This window comes from Chamaea fasciata, unplaced genomic scaffold (assembly GCF_029207755.1).
Source record: "Chamaea fasciata isolate MVZ Bird 193981 ecotype frontalis unplaced genomic scaffold, bChaFas1.0.hap1 SCAF_24, whole genome shotgun sequence".
Lineage (NCBI taxonomy): Eukaryota > Metazoa > Chordata > Aves > Passeriformes > Sylviidae > Chamaea > Chamaea fasciata.
This window is the reverse complement of record NW_027094109.1, coordinates 3895110-3916992: the sequence shown is the minus strand read 5'-3', so window position 1 is coordinate 3916992 and position 21883 is coordinate 3895110. Positions and strand designations below refer to the sequence as shown.

Genomic DNA, 21883 nt, shown 5'->3' with positions numbered 1-21883 from the left:
AGCTGGCTGGCTCAGTGACATTCTAACACTCTTTGCCTCGTGGTTTCTTGCATCAGTGGAGTTTTATCACCACATTCCTCTTCCAGGGACAGTTTCCAGAGCATTTTCCCTCCCTTTCACTTCTCCAGTTCTTCCTTCTGCCCACAGCACCTGGCAGGATTCATCCAGGGGATCACAGAGCGTGTGAAAAGCTGAGCAACGAGCTGGAATCGGGGAAGGGAAATGCCAACCCCAGCTGGTCATTTGTCACCTCCCCGGGCTGGGATCAGGTCGGGGTGCTGGGACACGAAGTGCCAGTGCCCAGCAGGAGGTGATGGCCGGCTGGGATGGAATATCAGCCTGCTGTGGGTGATGAGATCACAGCCACCATTTGGAAAGAACGGGCTGGGCTTGCATTTAATCACCAGCCTCAAACCCTTCCTGTGGGCTGTGCTTTGCCAAAAATGGCAAAGGCAAAAATGGCAAAGGCAGATATAAAGTTGGGTGTAGCCTTGGTTCCGTGCCAGAGCTGTTTTGGTTTTCTGAAATTATTTTCTCAGGGAATTTTCTGCAAACTGGAGAAGTGTTTTTGTAACTGTAACTTTGTGATTCATTTCTTTCCCTAGGAGGGACTTCTCCTTGCTGTCCCCCTGCTCTGACCAATGTGAGTGAAGAGGTTTTGCCTTTGTGTCACCAATCCGATTGGTCTGTGTGACATAGTATAAAAGGGAGACGCATCCCAAAATAAAGGAGTCATGTTCAGCCTTCTGAATCTCGGGGTTTGTGTCATTGTGGTGTAAGACAGCATCAGTTGGGGACTGAAACCTGGTCTGGAGGTGTCTCTGTGTATTTCTACCCTGCTGAAACAAATCTCTCCGCAGGAAGTGAACCTGGATTTCTCTTTTTTTTTCCCCTTTGGGAGAACAATGAAGCGTCCTTACCCACGACCTTGAGGGTGATGCGAGCCCACTCGTACTGCCCGGCGTTCTTGACCTTGCAGATGTATTTCCCTGCATCGCTGGACTGCAGGGAGATGATTTGCAGGGAGGCATCTCCAGCCAGGAAGTTGGAGGTGAAGGAAACACGGCCCTTCTGCTCCTCGTTCAGGTCATCATAAACGCGGCCCCCAGAGTAGGTGATCACCTGAGGAGCAGAGCAGAGCCTGAGTTGTTTTATTTTCTCATGGAACAACAAACCCAGGAGTTTCCAGGAGCTGCACATCCCCGTTAAGGGACTTTTCAGGGGTCACACAGGAAGCCTGGGGCAAGGTGGGAAAGCAAACCTGGGTTTCTGGCCTGAGAATGATGCAAAAAGTGGATTTATTTCTGCTGGGGATTTATACTGGGCACTTACACAAGTGCCAAAACAGGCAGCAAAACACCTCAAAGCAATCTGGAGGTTTGGCTGTGCTAATTCAAGTCCCTGCAGACCTAGTTTTTTTTTTTTTTTTTGAATTTAAGGATTCGAAACTGGGCCTGCAAAATCCAAGGTTATTTTGAAAGCCTGAAGGTCTCTTCTGAACTTGATCTAATGAAGACTGACTACATTAAAAAAAAAAAAATAAAATCCACTGTAACACAACCTGTTCCAGCACAGCACGTGTGGATATCAAATAACTTCTCCACGTCCTAAATCTCTCTAAATCAGCTCTGTTTCCTCAACACTGCTCTCATCATCAGAAAAAACCTGCACAGCTCATCACAGGAGCGCCGTTAAACCGAGGGCTGGGCAGAAATAAAGTGATTTTCCGGGCAAACCCACCGCTTTCTGCACGGTCTCGGAGATGTGCAGCAGCCACTCGATGTCCAGGCCGCCCTGCTCCAGCAGCCCCAGGCGGTGGTGGCAGGGCAGGGTCACGTTCTCCTCGGCCACCCGCTTGAATTCGGTCTGAGCCTCGCAGAGCCAAACAGAACAGGAAGCTGCAAGACAAATGTCAGTGCTCAGAGGCCAGGGTGAACCACTGGTGGGGTTTTTTTCACAGAATCAGAGTCACACAGTGCGTAGGTTGGAAGAGATTGTAGCCGTCGTTTGTGCCGGAGGTATTTTGGTTTTCTGAAATTTCTTTCCCAGGGAATTTTCTGTAAACAGGAGAAGTGTTTTTGTAACTGTAGCTTTGTTATTCATTCCTTGTCCTAGGAGGGACTTCTTCTTGCTGTCCCTCTGGTCCGACCAACGTGAGTGAAGAGGTTTTACCTTTGTGTCACCAATCCAATTGGTCTGTGTGAAATAGTATAAAAGGGAGACGCATCCCAAAAATCAAGGAGTCATCTTCAGCCTTCTGAAGTCGGAGTCTGTGTCGTTGTGATGTAAAACAGCGTCAGAAGAGACCTCCATGATCATCGAGTCCAACCCAGCCCTGACACCTCAACTAAACCCTGGCCCCGAGTGCCACATCCAGTCTGTCCTTAAACACACCCAGGGATGGTGACTCCATCACTCCGCGGGCAGACCATTCCAATTTTTTCCAGAGACTATTCTATTTCACTGGATTCTTCCTCGTTTTCATCACAGCATCCAAGCAAAGCCCCCAGCTCGGCTCCCTGCAGCTGTTTTAAGGAGACGTCTCTGCAAACCCAGGCATTCTCACACTGATGCTGGAGCAGGAGCAGATGGCTTCACCCTCCCGAGCTGGCAGTGCTCCAGTGGCACCCACACCCTCTGCACATTCCCAAATTCACATAACCACCCCTCACCTCTTATTACTTGCTTTCAAAAGCGGTATTTCCATCCAGAAAAACTTCAATTTATCCCAAAGGCTTGGAGCCTCTTCCCTAACACCGGATTATATTTAGGCATTTCAGAAATAAGAAACCAGCCTGGGAAGAAGAGGGTTAAACTTACGAAAAGCCTGGGATAAATAGGATTGGGAAGTAAACTTTTAATAGAAACGCCAAAGAAAAAAAAAGTGTGAGTTGTCAAAAATGGTTCGTCAGGATCTGAAAAAGAAATAAAAAAGGGAGAGTGCCAAGCGAACCCGCTAGAGGGAAGCAGAGCCCTTGGAATGTGAGACAAAATCCCCCAAAACGTGGCCCAGGAGATGCAGCACCGCGGGGAAATGGGATGTGCAGCCAGCCCTGCCTTAGGCACTGTCTGCTCGAAGGTTTTATTCTGCATCCGTGTGAAAACTGAGCAAAAATCCGCCATCAATCCTTGGCTTTGCCCATCCCTGACTCGTAATCGTGGACTCACCGTGGAAAATTCAAACTCAAAATTGAGTTCAAACTCAAATTAAAACTGACCCGCAAGACCAGAGGGAGGGAAAGTCACAGGCGTTGGGGTCAGGGATCCCCCAGGGATCAAAAATTCCCCAACCCAGTTCCCGTGGGGCACCGATGCCGTTTGCCTTTGGGGTGTGAATCTTCACAGGGCACTGGAGTTGTTCTTGCAGTTTTGCTGTTCAAGGCAAAACCCTAAACCCGTTTCTTTATTTTTTCCCCTGTGAAATGAAGTGGGAGGAAATATTTTGCTTCCTGGGCCAAATATTGCGAAACTGCTGAAAACTGGGGAAGTTCAGAGCACTGGGAAGTCCCACGTGTGGCTGGACACACAATCCTGGGAGGACAGAGCAGGGGCATAGGAGGTTCCAGTTCCACAGGCTGGATTTATTCCTATACTTTAAATATTTTATATAGTATTTATATACTTTTATGCTCTTTAAACAGTGGATCCTAAACCTTCAGGTGAAAAACAGGCAAAAAATTTGCACCCAACATGACGCTCCCTCATTTTTTTCCATTTCTTCAGGACCGACTTTTGGGAAATTCCTTCTCTCCCTGCTCCCATTCTCAGATCTGCCTCTGAGTTCCCAGGACCATCCCTCAGCTGCTGAGATCTGGATATTTGATTTATCCTTCCCAAACACTTTAATGAGAATTATCATCTACTACATTAAATACCCAGAACTTGAATTTGGATATTTGATTTATACTTCCCAAACTCTTAATCAAGAATTGCCATCTACCACATTAAATACCCAGAATTTGGGTATTTGATTTATCCTTCCCAAACACCTTATCAGGAATTACCATCTACCGTAAGAAATACCCAGGATTTGGATATTTGACTTATGTTTTCCAAACACTTTCTCAAGAATTGCCATCTACCCCATTAAATACCCGGATTTTAGGACAGGTGCAGCCTTGCCAAAGCTCCAGCTCTCCCCCTGAGCTGCTGGCAGTGAAAACTCCTTTCCAACCCCATTAGCTGCTTTCTTTAAAGGGAAAAGTAATCCAGTTTATCACTGGATTCGCTGCTCTCAAAGCTCCAGCTGCCAAATACAATTAGAATTCCTGCCCGGGACGAATCCAGCTTTTCCCTGGAGCCCGCCTTGCTGCGGGCTGTCCTCATTAGCGCCGACACTCGCTACATCACTGATCAATAACCTTAATTTGGGCACCACAGCAGGGACATTCACACGGCATTTGCGACGTTTTCCAGGCCCCGTGGAGCTCTGAGGCTTCCTGCACGACCTCGCAGGTGTTCTGCGCTTTAAAACTTCATCCTGCTCGAGGTTTTTCCTTAAAACTTTAAGGAAATTATATATATATAACATATCTAAACTAGGTTTATAATTTTAGTTTATATTATAGATATATTTGTTTATATTATATAGATACATAAATATAAATTGTATAGATATGTAAAATATAAACGAAAGCGATAAATCTTTTGCGAGGCTGTGGCAGAGTTTTCGTCCCTTTCTGGCTTTGACAGGCTGGGCTTAGCAGAGCCCACACTTTGGAGGGATTCTTGCTGCTCCCAGGAATTATCTGTGGATTTGAGGAAGAACTCATCATTTAAACTCATCATCTAAATGGGGAGAAAAGCCAGGGAGCCATCCAGTGGAATAGTGACAAATTCCTAGAGCATGCTTTATTTTTTTTCAAAGAATCCGAAATAATTCGGAGCTGATTCATCACTGAGCCAGTAACCGAACTCACACACCGTGCAAACTTTTCCAACACATTATTAGGGGAAAAATATCTCATTTAAACCCCCCTGATTTGTCTCTTTAATCCTTATTAATGCTTTACCAATGCCTGAAAACTCCCACAGGAGTTGGAAGTTTTGCAGGTTCTCTCTCTCTTTATTTCCTTCCAGTCACCCATGTGTTGAAAGAAGATAAAACAGTCTCTCATAATAACCCAACATAAGAGCCAGGTAGAGAAATTACCCACCAAAAATCCCAAGAGACCTGAACATGAGCAAATCTCCCATTTCCCACATTTCGGATGGGGTGTCTCTGCAGCAAACAGGGATGAAATGGTGATTTAGGTGTAGCTGTGGGCAGGGATTTATGGCACGTGAGAGAAAAAGGAGCTAGAAAGAGATGCAGGCCCCTTCTAGGTTTTACTGTCCAAAGAAAAAGAAATCTTTTCCCCCTCCCCAGTTGAAGTTTAATATAAAAGAGGAACATCTGCCCCTTCCAGCAGCACTGCTCAGGACACTGGGTTGCAAAGGGATTTATTTATTTATCCCTTTGCTGTTCCAAACCTTCCCTCACAAAGCCCCGGGCGGCCTCAGGGGCCGGATCCTGCACACAATAGATGAGAAAAAAGGGATGATTTTCCCAGAAATCACATCCAAAAAGGAGCGGCACATTTCTGCAGGCTCCGCAGTTCTTGCCCAACAAACCCTCTTCCCCCTTCCACATCCTGTGGGCAGTTCCGTGTGCCGTCAGGAATTCGGGAATCCGCTTGTGGCTTCACTCAGCTCCTGTCCCATGACTCCAGCAGGAGGTGGGATTGGTTTTCCTGCTTATCCCAACTCTTTTTTTTAATTTTTTTTTTTTTTTAATTTTTTAAAATGCTTTTGGAAGCGTTGTCCTGCGGGCTTTGGGTGGCACAGCAGAGAGGAGGAGCAGTGACCCTGTGTGACTGTTCCCTGCATTGTTCCGAGGACAACAACTCACCCCACACCCTGCAGACCACGGACGGCCATCCCCTCAGCCCTCCCCGTGTCGAAATCTCCAAGGAAAACGCGGCGCCAAAGATTTTAATGGAGCCCAAAGCCATCCAGACAGTGCCCAGCTTGACCGGGGGAAGGACTCAAAGGGGTTTTTTGCCCTCTCAGCCGCTTCTGCCTTGCACACGTGGCAGGGTTTAAATTTAAAATAAATAAATAAATAAAATGTGGACAACAGGCTGGATCCCTCAGCAAAGATGTCAGGCTGGAGGAATTCCTCAGATCTCATTTCAGCGTTTTAAGGACTTCTCGTTGTGAGTGTGTGTCATAAAAGGGTTTGAATTTCAGCAGAATCAGCCCTTTGGAGTGGGTGCAGAGGGAAGGAGCCTGTGCAACACACGGCAAGCAGCAAACGCTGAGCAAACCCAGACTGTGCTTGGCCTTACCACGAATTCCGTCCCCCCAAAGCAGCGTTTTCATGCCTGAATCCTTCCAGGATCCCACATTTTCTGAAGCCCAGAGCATTTCCACGCCCGCTACCATTATTTGTACGTACACGTCCTCCCCCTTCCACGTATCCCAACATCAAATATACATCACCAGACAAGCAGAATCAAAGGGGAAATAAATGCTTTGCTGATGTTTTTATTTGTAGGCAAATCCCCGTCCTAAAAGCTAAAGAGCTTCCAGCCTTAAATCTTTCATTAGGTTCAGAAGGTTTGAATTAGGGAGCAGTGCTAAAAATAGGCTCTGCTATTTAAAAAGTAATAGGTTGTGCTGTATCACTTAACTGCTGGAATTAGGAGGAACAGCCTAGAAAAGATTCAGAGAATCAGGATGAAAGAAATGCACAACAATCCTTTCTAAGCTGAGCCCATACCTACACCAAGCTCACTTCAAATGTGAATATCCAGAACAGGTTTTCAACAATTTCAGCTTCTTCAGGAGCATCTGTGCAGTCTGTCCTTCAGCAACGCTTTTTAGGATTTGTTTTGGCTTTTTAGGATTTATTTTGGCTTTTTAGCAAAGGTGAGATTTGCCACAGAACATTCCTGATGTCCGGGGAGGGGCAGAAATGCAACCTGTGATTTTCCTGCAGCTCCAGACGTCGGGAGTGACTCAGGAATCTGCTGCTGAGGAAAACTTCCCTACACTCACCAGCCGGAGCAGGAATTCCAGTAGCATCCACACACAGTTTGTGCCCTGTCTGAACAATTCCCAGCTCACCTGTGACGGGAGCTCTGCCTGCTTTTGTTCATTAGGATCAAACCCTTTCCTGGGTGCAGGTGTGACAGGAGCAGTGAGCAAAGCCCGGCGCCAGGGCACGTCTCGTCCTCCCCACAGCAGGAACTGTCCCCTGCGGACGAGTTCTCCCCTGCTCCTTCCTCTGGGATCCTCCTGAAAGTCATCCTCACATCTCTGGGACTCCTCTGAGGGAAAATGGCATCTTTCCAAGGAGGAAGGTTTGGCCCTGTGGTCCTGACTCACCCACTCTTCCCAAAATCCAGACTGTAGGAATAAAACACCTCAGTGCACGCAGAAATCCCATGTTACAGCTGCTCTCAGCCAGACCTGAGCTGCTGGAATACTTCATTTTAGTAAAAACAACCCAAATAAGCAACAACTTCCTACTTAAAGCAGCCCAGAGAGAATAAACATCCGCAGAACTACACCAGAGTGTTCCTTCAGCTGGATAATCCTTCGTTTGCCTCACTGTTTCGTGCTAAAATCAAAGGATCTGAAACCAGAATGTGTCTAACTTAGGCATGGGCAGGAATAATGTGTTTGGGAGTTCAAAACAAAAACGGACAGCCTGCCATGTCGCAGCTCTGAACCACTCCCTCATGGCAGGAATTTAGGATGTTTCACATCTGTTGGAGTCTCATCTTGCTGGAGTCTTGTAGGAAATGATTTACTAAGTTCCTCTATGAAAAAAAAAATCAACAAAAAAACCCCAAAAACCAACCCAAGAGCTCACCCCCCATCCGGCTCTAACGAGAAAAACGCTGAGTGTTTTGCAAGCAGCAGATTCAGGATTTTAGCAGCTGGAGCAGGAGGCTGACAACGACTTTTATGGCCAAGGAATTACATCCTGAGTCAAACTTGCAGGGCTGCTTGCGTGACTGGGGAGTCAAGGCAGTGGAGTGCTGGAGACACCGCAGAGCAGCTCCACACTCAAGTATTTAAGGCTCAGTGAGCCTCAGAATTAAACTCTGGAGAGACCAAACACGTTCCCCCAGTGGTGCTGCTCGGCAGTGATGACAGACACAGGCACACGAAAGCTTTTTTGTCCCTTTGGACTCTCTTCCCTGGTTTTTTTTTGGCTTTTTTTTTTGCTGCGGGCAAAGCAGGACGAGGCGAAGCTGTGTCGTTCTATCCCGGAGTTATGAGGAGAACCCAGAAAGGTCGACAGCCCCACTCATGCTCAGCCCACACCAGTTACCCTGACAGCGTTTGAGGCCAAAATAAACAGCAGGCAGTCTCCTCGCAGACAGCTCTGCCGCATTCCTCGCACCGGGGAGGGGAGGCTGGAGGCGGCCGCGGTCCCCCGGGCGTCGTGAAGGGGACACAGGCTGTGCCCTGGGACGGCTGCTGGCCGTGCTGGCACACACACGCGGGCCAAGGGTCGCCTTCTCCCCAGGGCTCCCAGCGCTCCCAGTGAGCCCGGCCCGGCCCCAGCACGCTGCCTCCCCTCCCCTGCCTCGGGCCGCAGGAATCTGGGAAGCCGAAGCGTCCCGGATACAACAACGAGAGTGTTGTGAATATGTTATATGGTTGGCTTTTTGCAGATATTGAAATAAATGCTGTATGTGTTACATTAGGAAGTTATGTTGTGTTAATACAGTGTGATTAAACTATCTGTCTGGCCAGGATAACATCCAGTGAACATGCAAAGGAGACCCTGCTAGGGATAAAATACGATCACACTGTCTGTTTGACCAAAAGAACATCCAATAAACACGTAAAGAAGACCCTGCTATTGATACACCAACTATCAGCATCCAGCATCTGAACAAAGTGTGGACCCAGGCCCGAGCTGGAGGTGATAATGAACACACAGCCAGGAAACACACGAGCTCTAAAAAGGCAGAGCCAAGGAGGGGCCAGGCAAGACAGTCCCTGGAATATGGAAACTAGTTTGTGGAAAAGTTTGAATATTCAACAAGACTGATGCAGTTAAAAAGGGTATTTAAAGAAAGCCTCTGAAACAGCAGGTTGTGGACTTGGCTGAATGTCAAGAGCTTCCTTTTGCTTAATCTGTTTCCTAATTGTCTTATTTTTTTTTTATTATTAAACCTATTTCTTAAAATTTACCAAGAATAGTGAACTGTGTTTTTCACAAGAGGAAGGTTTTGGGAACCCAACCTTGACCGGCAGAGGCAGGTGTGCAAGTGGAGAAACTTGCCTTTATGCCTTAATTTGTTTCTAAGTTTTCTTAGGAAAAAATCTCAATGAGGCGGTTGTGAGAGAGAGATTGTTTTTACCCTGCAACAAATGACTCTGGGGCTTTCCCTGCTGCATTTCGGGATAGTTTTTAATACAAATCTCTGCACAGAACTTAGACGTGTACTGGAGCGTAAAGACAACTGAATAAATGGAATACATTCCGTGACTCGTTTGCCAGCACTTCTGGGATACCTGAATCTACACATTCCTCTGTTATTAAGCGAAAAATAGACGCAGGATGAGGGGCGGCTCCTCCTCCCTGGAACGGGCTGTGGTGGAAGACAGGGGTCAGGCCAGCCCCATCCCGACCCGCAGAGCCCTGCAGAGCCTCTGGAATTGGAACCACATGTGCTGAGCCTGGGGGAGGCTGTGCAAACACAGAGGCAGAGCCCTGCACGCCGCAGTTTCCAAGTTTTTCCAAGAGTTTCCAAGTGGTGACGTGAAGGGTTTGGAATTGAGGCTGCAGAGGAGCGAGCAAGGCCCAGGGAGAGCAGAATAACCCCACGTTTCACTGAGCAAAGCCTCCGGTTTTTGGAGGTTTGCTGAGCAGGAGTGGGGCTGGAATTGGGCTGGTGCCGCTTTACCAGCAGGAATATCAACAGTGCCCAGGAATCCTCCCTTAGGAAACCTTGGATGAGCCAGGGAAGGGATGTGGGCTGGTTTTACCAGCACAGCATCAGTGCACGCCCTGCGTGAGTAAATTCCTGGTGTCTAGTGGTGGTTCATCAAATGCCCCCAGCACAAAGGGTTCAGTATTCCTCAGGGAAATCTTAAGGATTCTTTTGTGGATTAAAGACGAGTGGAAAATCAATCCTGCGACCACATGCAACCAGAAATCTTACCTGCAATAAAAAGGCAAAATTCTGTCTCTGCAAAGGCCAGAGTTAACTTTCAGCACATCAAACCCAAAGTATAAAGAGGAATATCAGAAAAAAAGAAGCATTGAAACACTCCCTTAGCCAAGGAGCTCCCCAGGCAGCTCTGGATATTTTTCCCTTTCTCTCACTGCACCTTAAAAAAATCCAGCAGGAGATCCTAGTTTTTCATCCCCGGAGACTCTGGAACAGAAAACACAGAAGCACTGCACCTCCCAATTTAGTGGTTCACGGCGTGCCTGTGCACAGGAATGTGTGAAATCCCCAAAGGCCTTTGGTCCAGGCAGTTTTATCAGGGGATTTGTCCAGGTGTTTACAGCCAAGCCTTTCAGTGATGCAGCTGGGAGTTTGTCAGTGCACATCTCACACTCCTAGAGGGATGAAGCACCAATGGCTCTCTGATATTCCCTTTTTTTTTTTCTCCCCAGGCGTCTTTGGGTTGCTTTGTGTCCCTTAAAGATTTGAAGGCAAGGAAAACTAAACATTCCATCCCCAAGCGTCAGAAATTTCACCCCTTTCGCTTGGCTTCAAAAAGATTAAGAGGAGGAAGATGGCTTCAGTGAGAATTTCTAGGATTTCTTTTGTCTGAGGGATATTCTCAGGCCCCAGTCTCCCAGGGAATCTCTTGTTGCTGTCAGTTCAGGGACACACAAGTGAAGACACACAGAAATGAAGTTCTCTGCCCAAGGCAGACACGGAGCAGAATCCAGAATACAAACCCAAAGAGACAGCAACGAAACTGTTTTCAGAGCAATGTTTGTCCATCAGACCCTTCCTCGCCCAGTCTGAAATCCGAGGAGAAGGTTGCATCAGCTAACTCTGGAAACTGAGGAGATTGGAAGAGACTCGAGAGATTGATCAGGACTCCCAATAAAAATGTTACTGTGCTGAGGATCCCTTCTCCCTTTTTTATGCCTTTGCATCAAGGTGTGAGATTTTAATCAGAAGGCAGTGAGCTGTCTGTGCTTTTCTGCTGCTTGGTGTCCTGGAAATTCAGCTTGTTCTAAACTTGCCCAAAAGGGGACCAGGAAACTCAAGGTGTTCACAGATGAGCTCCATCCCTCCCTGCAGGAGGCAAAGGAAGCAAACTGGGGCGGTTGAGCTCCCCAGTTCTTGCCTCAATTCCCTCTTGTGATCCTGGAAATGCAAACAACCGCCAGGTTCGCATCTGCAAACCCCACAAAATCTGCTCTCCTGCAAGGAATTCGAATTACTGCAATTAACTCTTCCAACGGGTTCATTTCGGCTCTGAATATTCCCAATGCTCTTGGAGCCAGAATTACCAGGGGGAGTGACCAAAATATCTGGCTGCTCTCTGGAGCTCTCCCTCAGGTGCCTTTCCCAGCAGGGTTGGATGGAGTTTTAAGGCCCAGCCTTCCCTCCCTGCTCAGCCCATCCCCGTTACCTCCACCTCCACGGGATGTTCAGCTGTGGGCTCCTAATTGCACCTAACAGGCTCTGACATCTCACTTACCCACTACAAGCACCACTAATATGATACAAAATGAATGCCTAATGTATTAACACTCTGTCACTTTTCATCTCCACTCAGCCTCAAAGCCCCGGCCACAGCTGCCCTAAAGGCACGAAATGAACAGCAGCAACTCCTCCCCGTCACCCCCAGAAGTCTTGTAAGGGAGATATTGAACCCTGCAAGACTTCAGAGGGGGAGCCAAGGTACAAATCTGCGAGGGCTGAGCAGCAGCAGCAGCTTCGCTCAGAGTGATGATGGTCACCCTGATGCTTTTTGGGCTGCCTGAAAACAGAGGGCAGAGCATTCCAGTGCTCAGCTGAGCTCTGGGGATGCAGGAGATGCTCCCTGGTGAAGGACAGAGATGTTCAGGGATGGGGAAGAGGAGGGACTGGAGGGGATGGCAGCAGGGCTTGGTGGTCACCAACTCATCGGATGGCACAGCATCATTTCCCTGCCTGGACTGGAGACCTAAAAACAGAGGGCAGACAGAGTGAAGAGAATAAAAAGCAGTTCTGTTTATTGAAGGGCCTTCAGGTACATTTAGAGCAGACAAAGCCCCCCAGGGGCTGCACCCAAAATGGACAATGGGCACGGCTTTGCACACTTTGATCAGTTTGGTCCATTTGCACATTGGGGGTCCATCTTCCAATCCCAGCTCCAGCTAATGAAGTCATTGACCCCAAGTTTGCTGCCCCCAACTGACTTTTGTTTCCATCTCTGGGGCCTGAGGCAGTGAGGTGTCCTTGACTGCCAGGCCTGGAGAGGAATTGTTGTGTCTGCCCAAACTGGGGAAGCAGCAGCAGCTCCCACTGTGTGTGGAGTTTGGAGTTCTACACTAAAGAACTGCAGGATTACAGAGAGATGGAAAACAGAAAAGCCAAACTTTTAAAATATAAAATCTTTAAAATATAAAATATTTTTAAAACTTTAAAATATAAAAGCTAAGCTAAGGCATCAACACTGTCAATCCACTGCTTGCAGCCTCTTTCTCCTCAACTCTGCAGTAGGCAGGATCGATTTTTTTGTATTTACCCAGAAGTAAGAAAATTAAAGGAACCTCATTCTTTAATCCTCATCCTTCCCTGGCTTTAGCAGGAAGCAGAAATTCAGATAAAGGGGTTTTTAATTCCCATCACTGAGGTTCAGCTCCCTCCCTGCACTTCCCCTGGAGTTTGGCACAGCCCTGTACCAGCTGCAGGCAGACTCTGAGGATGTGAACAGCCTCTCTCTCACTTTTTCCACTTTTAACAGGGTTTGCAGCATCTGGACATCACACGGAGCTCAGAGTGGAGGTGGAGCTCTGAATGCAGTTTGTGAATCAGCACAGCCAGTGGGGATTACTGAGTCTCCTGGTTTAGGGCAAAATTGGGAGGAAACCTCCAAATAGGGTTCTTTTGGAGAGCAAGCTCAAAGTCTTGGCCAAAAGTTAACTCAGCTTTTTCAGCCTCTCATCAGTCCCAGTCCTTTCTGTTTAAACCCCCCAAAATCCAAGCGCAATGAGCCACAAATCAAAATCCCAGTCCTCCTCTAGGTTCTTCAGTCCAGAACAGATTTAAACAGTCCCAAGAAAAACAAACAAACAAACCAAAACAAAACAGTCCAAAAAGCTTCTTTGCCTCAACTAGCTAAACTAACTAAAAGCAAAAAAAGAAAACCACCCCAAACTTCTCTCTAGTCACTGTCCTGAAAAAAACAAAAAATACAAAAAAAGTAAATGCTGTTCTCCAAAACAAGCTGCCACTCTCAGAAGCAGCTTTAAAAGTCCAGAACACGACACGCAGCACGCACAGAACAAACAGTTAAAAATGCAAACATCGGAACACCACCCTAAAACGCTGAGGAATGCAAACCCCACTGGAGAGGCTGGAAGAGACCCTCCCCAGGTGCGTTTTAGGGAATCTCCCAGGAATTCCCTGCAGCTCTGTGTGAGTTCACAGCACCCTGAGCACGGCCTCACCTGGCCTCTGGGAGGCCCCGTGCTCCAAACCATCCCAAACCTGATCCCAAAAAACATTTACAAGCCAAGGATTGCACTGAACACTGCACTGCTGAGGACTTTAAAAGGAGACAGAACACAATTTGGAAAGAGTTCTCCCTTTCCCAAGGGCAGCACAGCAGCTCTTTTAACTGGCTGCAAGTGATCCCAAAATCCTGGAAGTCAGGAAAACTCAGACACAGGAAACGAGGGAATGTTATTTAACACAAAGCATGATAGATTCCTGAATATTTATATTTATATATGGTTTTGTTTTCAATGACCAAAGGTGTCCTGCAGCGACAAGAGCCAGAGACAAAAGCCTGAGGGGGATTCTGCTCCCCACAAGGTTCCAGCCTGGGAGCTGAGGGCCAAATTCCAGCTTCTGGACCCATTCCACTCGACAACAACCCACAAACCAAAAAAGGGCACGACCATACACAACAAAAAGTGCAGCAATTCTGCTGCAGCCTAAGAAACAGCCTTGAGAAATGAAGAAATATTGAATTCTTTTTGCTTCTGTCAAAATTTTGGGAGATTCGAAAACATCTGGGAAATCGTTTTTCAAATCGTGTTTATTGTTTGTCTTTGGAGTTTTTTACTTATTTACTTAGAAACCTGTGGGGTTTTAGTGTAGGTGTATCAAAAATCCTGATCTTTGAAAGTCCAAAGCATGAGTTGAGTCACCAAGGAAGATGTTTGGAAAAGGCGTGAGGACCAAAGCAGAAAGCTGCTCCGTTTCCCTTCCCTCGGAAAGACGCTCAAATTGCAACTTTTCAACTCCAATTTTAGCAGCCTGTCAAAAGCACAGGTGGGAAGGCTGAAAATAAAGCTTTTGCTATTCCTTGAGGTAAAATAAAACCTGCTGAAGCGTTGGAGGGGACAGTGAGGGAAGCAATTCCAGAGGCAGGGAGCTCAGCCCACCACTGAACCCATTCCTGATGGTCGCATCTGACTGTTGTGGTTTTAGGGACGAGGTTGGGAAGGAAGCAGATGTTCCTCCCTGCCCACCATGGGCTCCCCTGCCAGCAGCTGAGACGTTACACAGATTTTTCATGTTTGCAAATACCAAGGGTCCTGCAGAGCCGGCGGGTCTGCGAGAGCCCAGGGCCATGGCCGGGGGGGACCCCGAGCGAGAAGAGTTTGTGCATCGCTCCTGCCAAACGTTCCTGTGACCTTTGCTGGGAAAAGAGCAGAGCAGCTCCCTGGCACGGGGCCCTCCCTGCGCGGGGGGATGCCCCGAGTGAGGCTGGACAGGCAGAGCCCTTTGGAAGGGCAGCAGTTGGGGATCAGCCTAAAAAAGCCCTGGCTGAGAGCTACAGCGGGTCACGGAGCTCCCAGGGAGCCGGGCAGGGCGGGGAGGGGAGGAGCAGGGGGGTGGAAATGGGATTCAGGCAGCAGTCGAACCGTTCTGTGATCGGATGTGAAAAGGTCAGGCAGCTGATGGGGAACCACGCTGGAAAGGTCAGGGGAGGATGGAGGAGAGGCCAGGAGGAATGAGGGGCTCGCAGGGCCAGCTCCAGCACCCCCGTCCTCCTTCCCAGCCCATCTCCCAGGCCTTGAAACCATCACTGAACTTTCCCCATGTCCTGAGTCAGGCTGAGGTCCCACCAGGGCTTGAACAACTGATTTCCTCACTGACGCTGTTTTACACCACAAGGACACAGACCCCGAGATTCAACAGGCTGGAAACGACTCCTTGATTTCTGGGATGTGTCTCCCTTTTATGCTGTTTAACACAGACCAATTGGATCGGTGACACAAAGGCAAAACTTCTTCGCTCACATTGGTCAGAGCAGAGGGACAGCAAGGAGAAGTCCCTCCTAGGGAAAGGAATGAATAACAAAGGTACAGTTACAAAAACATTTCTCCTGGTTACAGAAAATTCCCTGAGAAAAGAATTTCAGATAACAAAAACACCTCCGGCACAGAACCAGGGATACACCTTACCACCAAGAAGGGTTTTAGCCACAGCCCTGACTTTGCTGATGCTGAATAAATATTGGAAAGCGTTGGAGAAAACAAAACCCAGACTGCACTGGTTCCTTTCTTGGGAACGGCTATTTTGAATTTTGTTTGACTAAAACATCACCTTTCAGAGCCTCTTTCCGAGGACAGCAGAACACCTGTAACACCTGCCATCCACTGAGATCTCAGTTTTACCAGGAAACCTCAGGACAGAGGAGGTCAGAAGGAACCTCCCAATCCAAAGTCCTGCTCAGTCCCCTGATCATCTCCGTGGCCTTTAGCTGGACTCATTCCAGGGTTTGTCTCACACCGGGGAGACCGAAACTGGGCAATATTTGAGCTCAAGTTGAACAAGAACTTTAAGCTCTTGGGTTCCCTGGACAAGCTGCGGCTTCTCTGCTCTCACTTCTGTCCTTTCCAATCTGTGTAAGAAAAGCTGCAGTGCCTCGGGGGGGGAATGTGTAAAGCTGACAGAGGGAACAAGAAAAATTAAAGGGATCAGAGGCAGGCTGCTCGGAGGTGGATGAGAGGAATCCCAACCAGGGGAATCCCAGTCAGATTTTAGGGGGGAAAAAATCACGATGAGAAGAGCCAAGCACGGGAATGAGGGCTCACAGGGTGGGGAATCAGCATCCCTGGGATTGTTCCAAACTGGGCTGGCTGAGCCGCTGTGAGCTGGCCCTGCCTTGAGCCAGACACCCTCAGAAATCCCTTTCAGTTTACACTGTTCTGTGACCAGCTCCGAGCCTGGAGTCAGAGACGGATCCGTGAGAGTCAAATCCAGCTCTTTAAAGCTTCAGCTTTCACTGCAGCTTCTAAACTGCCCCCCAAAAAGGCACAGAAAGCTCTTCTGAGAAATCCCTGAAGTGCCCCAGTTGGTCTCAGCCAGTGACCCCAGGGAGGAGGAGGAGGAGGCTGCAATCCCCAGCCTGGGTGGTCTGTGGGATGGCTGAGCTCAGAATGTGAGGAATTCACCCTCTCCCCCCGCTGAAATTTGATTAATTCACCCTCTCTCCCTGCTGAAATTCGATGAATTCACCCTCATTCTGCGCTGACAGTATCTGCGGACAGGCCCCAGCTGTTCCCCACTTTCACTCCAGCTTTTCCCCATCAAATGGAGAGAAAAAACAAACAAGTGAGTGATCAGATCCATCACCTGATATTGTTTTGTGATTCTGCAAGCACAAACAGCCATGGAATATTGGGGTTTTCCTGATATTTACTTGGGCAGCGCTGAAATTCCAAGGTGCCAAAAAACTGTCAATAAATCATGAAGTGGCCACAAAGCTGCACAAACGGGGGCCCAGAATGTGCAGATATTAAGGATTTTACCTTAGCAGAGTGTCTGATATTCTTCAAAGCTTTAATTTGGGGAATTGAGGCAAGAACTGGGGAGCTCAACCACCCCAGTTTGCTTCCTTTGGCTCCATTCCCTCTTGTGATCCTGGAAATGCAAATAACCCCCGGGTCCACATCTGCAAACCCCACAGAATCTGCTCTCCTGCAAGGAATTCGAATTACTGCAATTAACTCTTCCAAGGGGTTCATTTTGGCTTCGAAAATTCCCAAAGTTCTGGGGCCAGAATTGCCAGAAGCCACCAAAATATTTGGCTGCTCTCTGCAGCACTCGTGGGGGTTTTTTTCGCTGGCTTGCATTCCCTGGGAAAACCCATTTTCGGTAATAGGAGCTGACACAGCTTCTCCCCCTTGCTTTAAGAAGGCATTTTCAGGGTGGAGAAACCCCAGATAAAAGCTCTGGGCTCTGCTGTTCACCCTCACCCCCTTCACCCAGGGCATCCCTCAGCTGGAAATCTCCACCCCTCAGCAAAACAGCCCCCCCCAAAAAATCTAATCTCTAATTGATTTTTACTTCCCAAACCTGGGAATTGGGGATAATCTCTCAGGGGGGAGTGTTGGGGTGTCCTGTGCAGGGCCAGGAGTTGGATTTGATGATCCTGGTGGGTCCCTTGCAATTCTAAGCCTCTCTCAGGGACGTGGGGAACACCAAAGAGAAGTAGAAAATTGCCCAGGAAAGGAAATACTGTGTTCAGCAGTGTCATTATTTAGTGTTTTAAACCTTATTTTCATTTTTCCTTCTTGCAGAAGCAAAGGCATCCCACAGGGCCACCAGTGCACGCTGGACAATAAAGGACAAAAAAAAAAAAAATCACAACTCCCCCTCCTAAAACCTCTGTGTTCTCCTCACTGAAGCTCCCAACTCTCCCTGTTCTCGTTTCACAAGGGGAAAAACCAGGCACTGAAAGCACAGAGGATAACTCAGGGTGCCACAAGACTGACCAAGGCTGGGAGGAATTATTATCCGTGGCAGATTTGGGGATAAATCCACAATCCACAAAGGAAAAGTCTCACCTGGCTCCTTGGAGGAGGCAGATTTCTGTCCCCTAACCATGAGGGCAAGCTTTAAATCCAGATTAATTTATGGCACATAAACATTTATTAAAATTAGCAAAGTTATTATTTAATCAATCTCATAAATTACATATTATTTGTTTATTTATGAAATTAAATTAAATTAATTTCTGCTTTTAAATATTAATTTTATAGAGTTTCATGCAAGGTGCCCATGGAAATAAAGCTGTACCCCCACTGTGCTTCCTTCCACAGCCTGGCACCTTCCACAGTGGGAAGGGGAAAAAAAAAAACCCAAATCAGCTCATAACTTCTGATTTCCAGCTAGGAGAGCGAGTGGAGGCAGCCCTGAGCCCAGGCTGCGAGGAGATACCTGGCTCCCTGCCCGAAACATCCCTCCCTTCTTCTGAGGCCCCTCCAGCTCCACATGGCTAAAAAAGGCAGCTGGAAAACGTCCTGGAAGCACAAAATGCTGCATCCCTCCCTCTCTCCCTGCAGGCAGCAGCTCTAGGTGAGCTCTGGGTGAGCTCTTCCCGCTTTGGAAGAGTTTTCACACAGTCTTTGCTCTAGAATATGGAATTAACGATGTTCCTGGCACTGCTGGTGTTCCTGGCTGTAAAATCCAGGTGTCAGGTTATCCCGCGGCCCCTGCAGCTCTGAGGAACTCCAGGCCCTGAAGGAAAACACTCCATTCTTTTTTCACTCCATGCTGGTGCCGCGGGAGCTGAGCTGGCAGCTGGGAATGTTTCCTCCTGGACCTGGCACTGACGTTACAGGAGTGAAAGATTTTCCCATTATTACTAAAAATGGAAACAAAAAGTGGCACTATTTACACTGCAAGAGCCAAGGGGGGAGTTTGTTGGGGTTTGGGGTTTTTTTACAAGGTTTTTTTTCTGTCTGGAGTTATCACAGCACAGGGAACAAAGGCTCCACACCAACTCCATCAGCTCTGCTCCAGCATCCCAAGCATGGGTGGAGCAAAATGATCCCTTCTGTCTTCAGCTGGTGGGGCTGATTGAGAACCCAAAATTATCTTTTTCATCTTCATCTCATGGTGCTGATTAAAAAACCCCAGAATTATTCTTGTTGTTTTTATCTCGTGGTGCTGATTAGGAACCCAACGTGGCCGTTTCTGTGCCCATCCCGAATCTCTGACACAGATTTCCTGGATGGGGAATGAAGGGACTCTTGTACCTGCCATTCCCAGGTGGAGAATTCCAAGGAAACCCCTTCTCCTCCCTCCCAGGAGCTCCCAATTCCGGGCCCAGTGGTGGGGAAAGCAGTTACATAAGTGCTGCAGGAACTGAGGGGGAGAATGAATGTCAAAGCCTGCTGGAACACGAACCCGGGAGCCTTGTGGATTCAGTCTCTAACATCCATCAAACGCGATTAATTTTAATGTCATAACATTTTAATGTCAATTACTTTTAATGTCACGGCTTCCTATTTACTACGGCGGCCGCGTTCCCGAGCCGAGAAGAGATTCCCCCCAAAGAACTTTTAAGAGCAAATAAATAAACAATTCAGGATAAATGCTACAAACAAGCCGCAGCCTCCCTGCTTTTTGGAGAGGGAATCTATTCCAAAGGCACTGAGAGGGAGCATCACACTGAGAGAGGATTTCACATTTAAGGCCAAAATTCTATTTAGTAAAAGTTCTCTTCTGCTCTTTTTTTTTTTTTTTTTTTTTTTTTTTTTTGACCATAAATTTGGCAAATTCCAGATGCCAGCTGGAAACGTGGCTTAATATTATTTGCATTAGCCAAGAATATTTTTTATTTTGGTGCTGCATGAAGAATAGCAAAGCTGTGATTGTGGCTTCTCATAATCTGTGTGCAAAAAGAGACACCAGGTGAGTTAAGACTGATGAAGAAACTCAGAAATGAATGTTTGAGACTTAGAATCTTTAGGTCATCAAGTGGCTGAGGGGGAAAAATAAATCAGCTGATGGGGGTTTTTTTGCAGTGCAACTCCTCACAATTCCAAACCCATTGAAATGCCACCCATTTGGCAGCCTGGACTCGCATTCCAATTCCTCCAGCTTTATATTTTCCCCCTGAACTTCTGTTTGCTAAATGTTATTTTAAAGAGCTGGTGAGGCTGACAAAGCCTCAAACTCCCTGGGGTTTCTCACGAGGACAAAAGCAGCCTTGTGGATATCTTTAGAACAAATTATAAGACTGAGGAGAAGTCAGGCCTCTAATATGAAACTGAGATGGGTCACAAAAGATGTTTGACCGGCCAAACTAAAGTAAAACAGGAAAGTGACTCAGACACCTGCGTGGCCTTTTTTAGAGTCCAAAAACCGTCATTAAAATAAATTTCTGCACCTATATTTGCATCTCATGGTGGTGCATGAAGCAGCTTTATCTCAGAGCAGGGATTTTCAGCCCGTAACAGCTCAATGGGGTCTTCTAAACCCACAGTTCCACCCATTTCAGTCTCAACCCGTGCAGAACCGGAATGCACCATTCAGCAATTGATCTGTCAAAACAGAGTAGGTGATTTTGGTGGAGTTTCAGCAGTTTTTGGTGCAGCAGGGACCACACAACATCACCTCAGTGTGTTTGCAGCCTGCAGACAGCCTGCAGCTCCAGCAGCACCTTTTTTTTATTATTATTTTTTTTTTTTTTGGTGAAACAACCCTGCTCGAAATCGAGTTTCCATCCTGTGTTAGGGTTAAAGTTGCAGGCAGCAGAGCTCAAAGCCCCTCGTGTTGCCGTCCTGCGGAGTCCTCAGAGGGACTGCCCTGATCCCGGGGAGGCTGAGCATGAACCAGCCTCGCCTGTCAGATGCTGTTAACATCCCGGGCTCATTAAGAACCGGGGCTGGGATTTGCATGACTCGATGAGTTTGGATTCCCTGAAAAGAGGGAGGATTATCCCAGCGCTCCCCGTCTGGGCTGGGTGTGACACAGCCGGGAATATTCCCTCTGGAAGGTGAGCAGGTAAAGCAGGAGGTGGCGGCCAGCACAAGCTGACAAAATTCTGTGCGTGTGGCAGCAAACACAGCCCGGGGTCACCTCCAGCCTGGCAGAGCTGACATTCCTGGAGCTGCTGGGAGCAGCCTGTGCCCCGGGAGCTCTGCAGGGACCTTTACCCTGACCCAGACGGAGCAAAGGCTCTCCAGGCTCCTCAACAAAGCCCCGCATTCCGATTATTTACACATTTCTCCTCTGCTGAGCCAGGCAGGGACAGAGCGTGGCTGGGAGGCTGCAGGGAGAGGTGAGGGCAGCTCCTCAGCCCAGGCTGCACAAAACCCTCCCAAAGCCAAAGCTCGACCCCCTCAAAAGGTTCCTCAGGGCTATTTTTGTTTCAGCTCCTTCATCACTTTGAGAAAACCTCTTTTCTTCATCACAGCCACTCAAATCCACAGTTCGGATCTGTAAACTCACCAGTGTCTGTGCTTTTCATTTACACTCAGATGTTGGCCATGGAACACCAAAAATCTCAGTCAGCTCCAGTTTCCTCCCCACCTTGGTTCCCTTTTTCCCACGGCAAGGTGGGTCCAGCATCCTGATTTTTATCCTGAGCACTCAGTCCTTAAAATCCTTGAAGTCACAAGACAGACTTGGGGTTCAATAAAACAATATCAGCAAAACCAGAAACATTTTCCTTTCCTGCAGCCCAAGAGCAGCAGGAGCAAAACTTGACTTTGCAGTTGTTAAAATTGATTTAAAATCTTTTAAAGGTTCCCACCTTTCCTTTCTGGACATTTCTAATCCTACAGGGCAGGGGCTGTTTCCAAAACTGGCCTGATTGGTGCCATTGGGCAGAAGATGTGATGGTAAGCACTGACAAAGACAGAACTGGATCCATTTTTTCCTCAGGAATTAAGGAATTGAATATCCAGCTGCTGGAAAATGGATTCAAAGTATTTAATGTCTGTTCA

The 21883-nt window shown here is 47.7% G+C and overlaps 1 protein-coding gene across 2 annotated transcripts in view; it reads right to left on the bottom strand.

Annotated features, from left to right (window-relative positions):
* Window positions 1-6: 6 nt before the first annotated feature.
* The window catches only part of CLMP (CXADR like membrane protein), a 40055-nt gene continuing 18178 nt past the window's right edge, over window positions 7-21883 (bottom strand). For both annotated transcript variants that reach the window (XM_066203454.1, XM_066203453.1), the window contains 2 exons: window positions 1741-1898; window positions 7-1122 (listed from right to left, as the gene is read on the bottom strand). In XM_066203454.1, the coding sequence (XP_066059551.1) occupies window positions 832-1122; window positions 1741-1898 (449 nt within the window). In that variant the 3' untranslated portion in view covers window positions 7-831. The remainder of the gene's footprint in view (window positions 1123-1740; window positions 1899-21883) is intronic.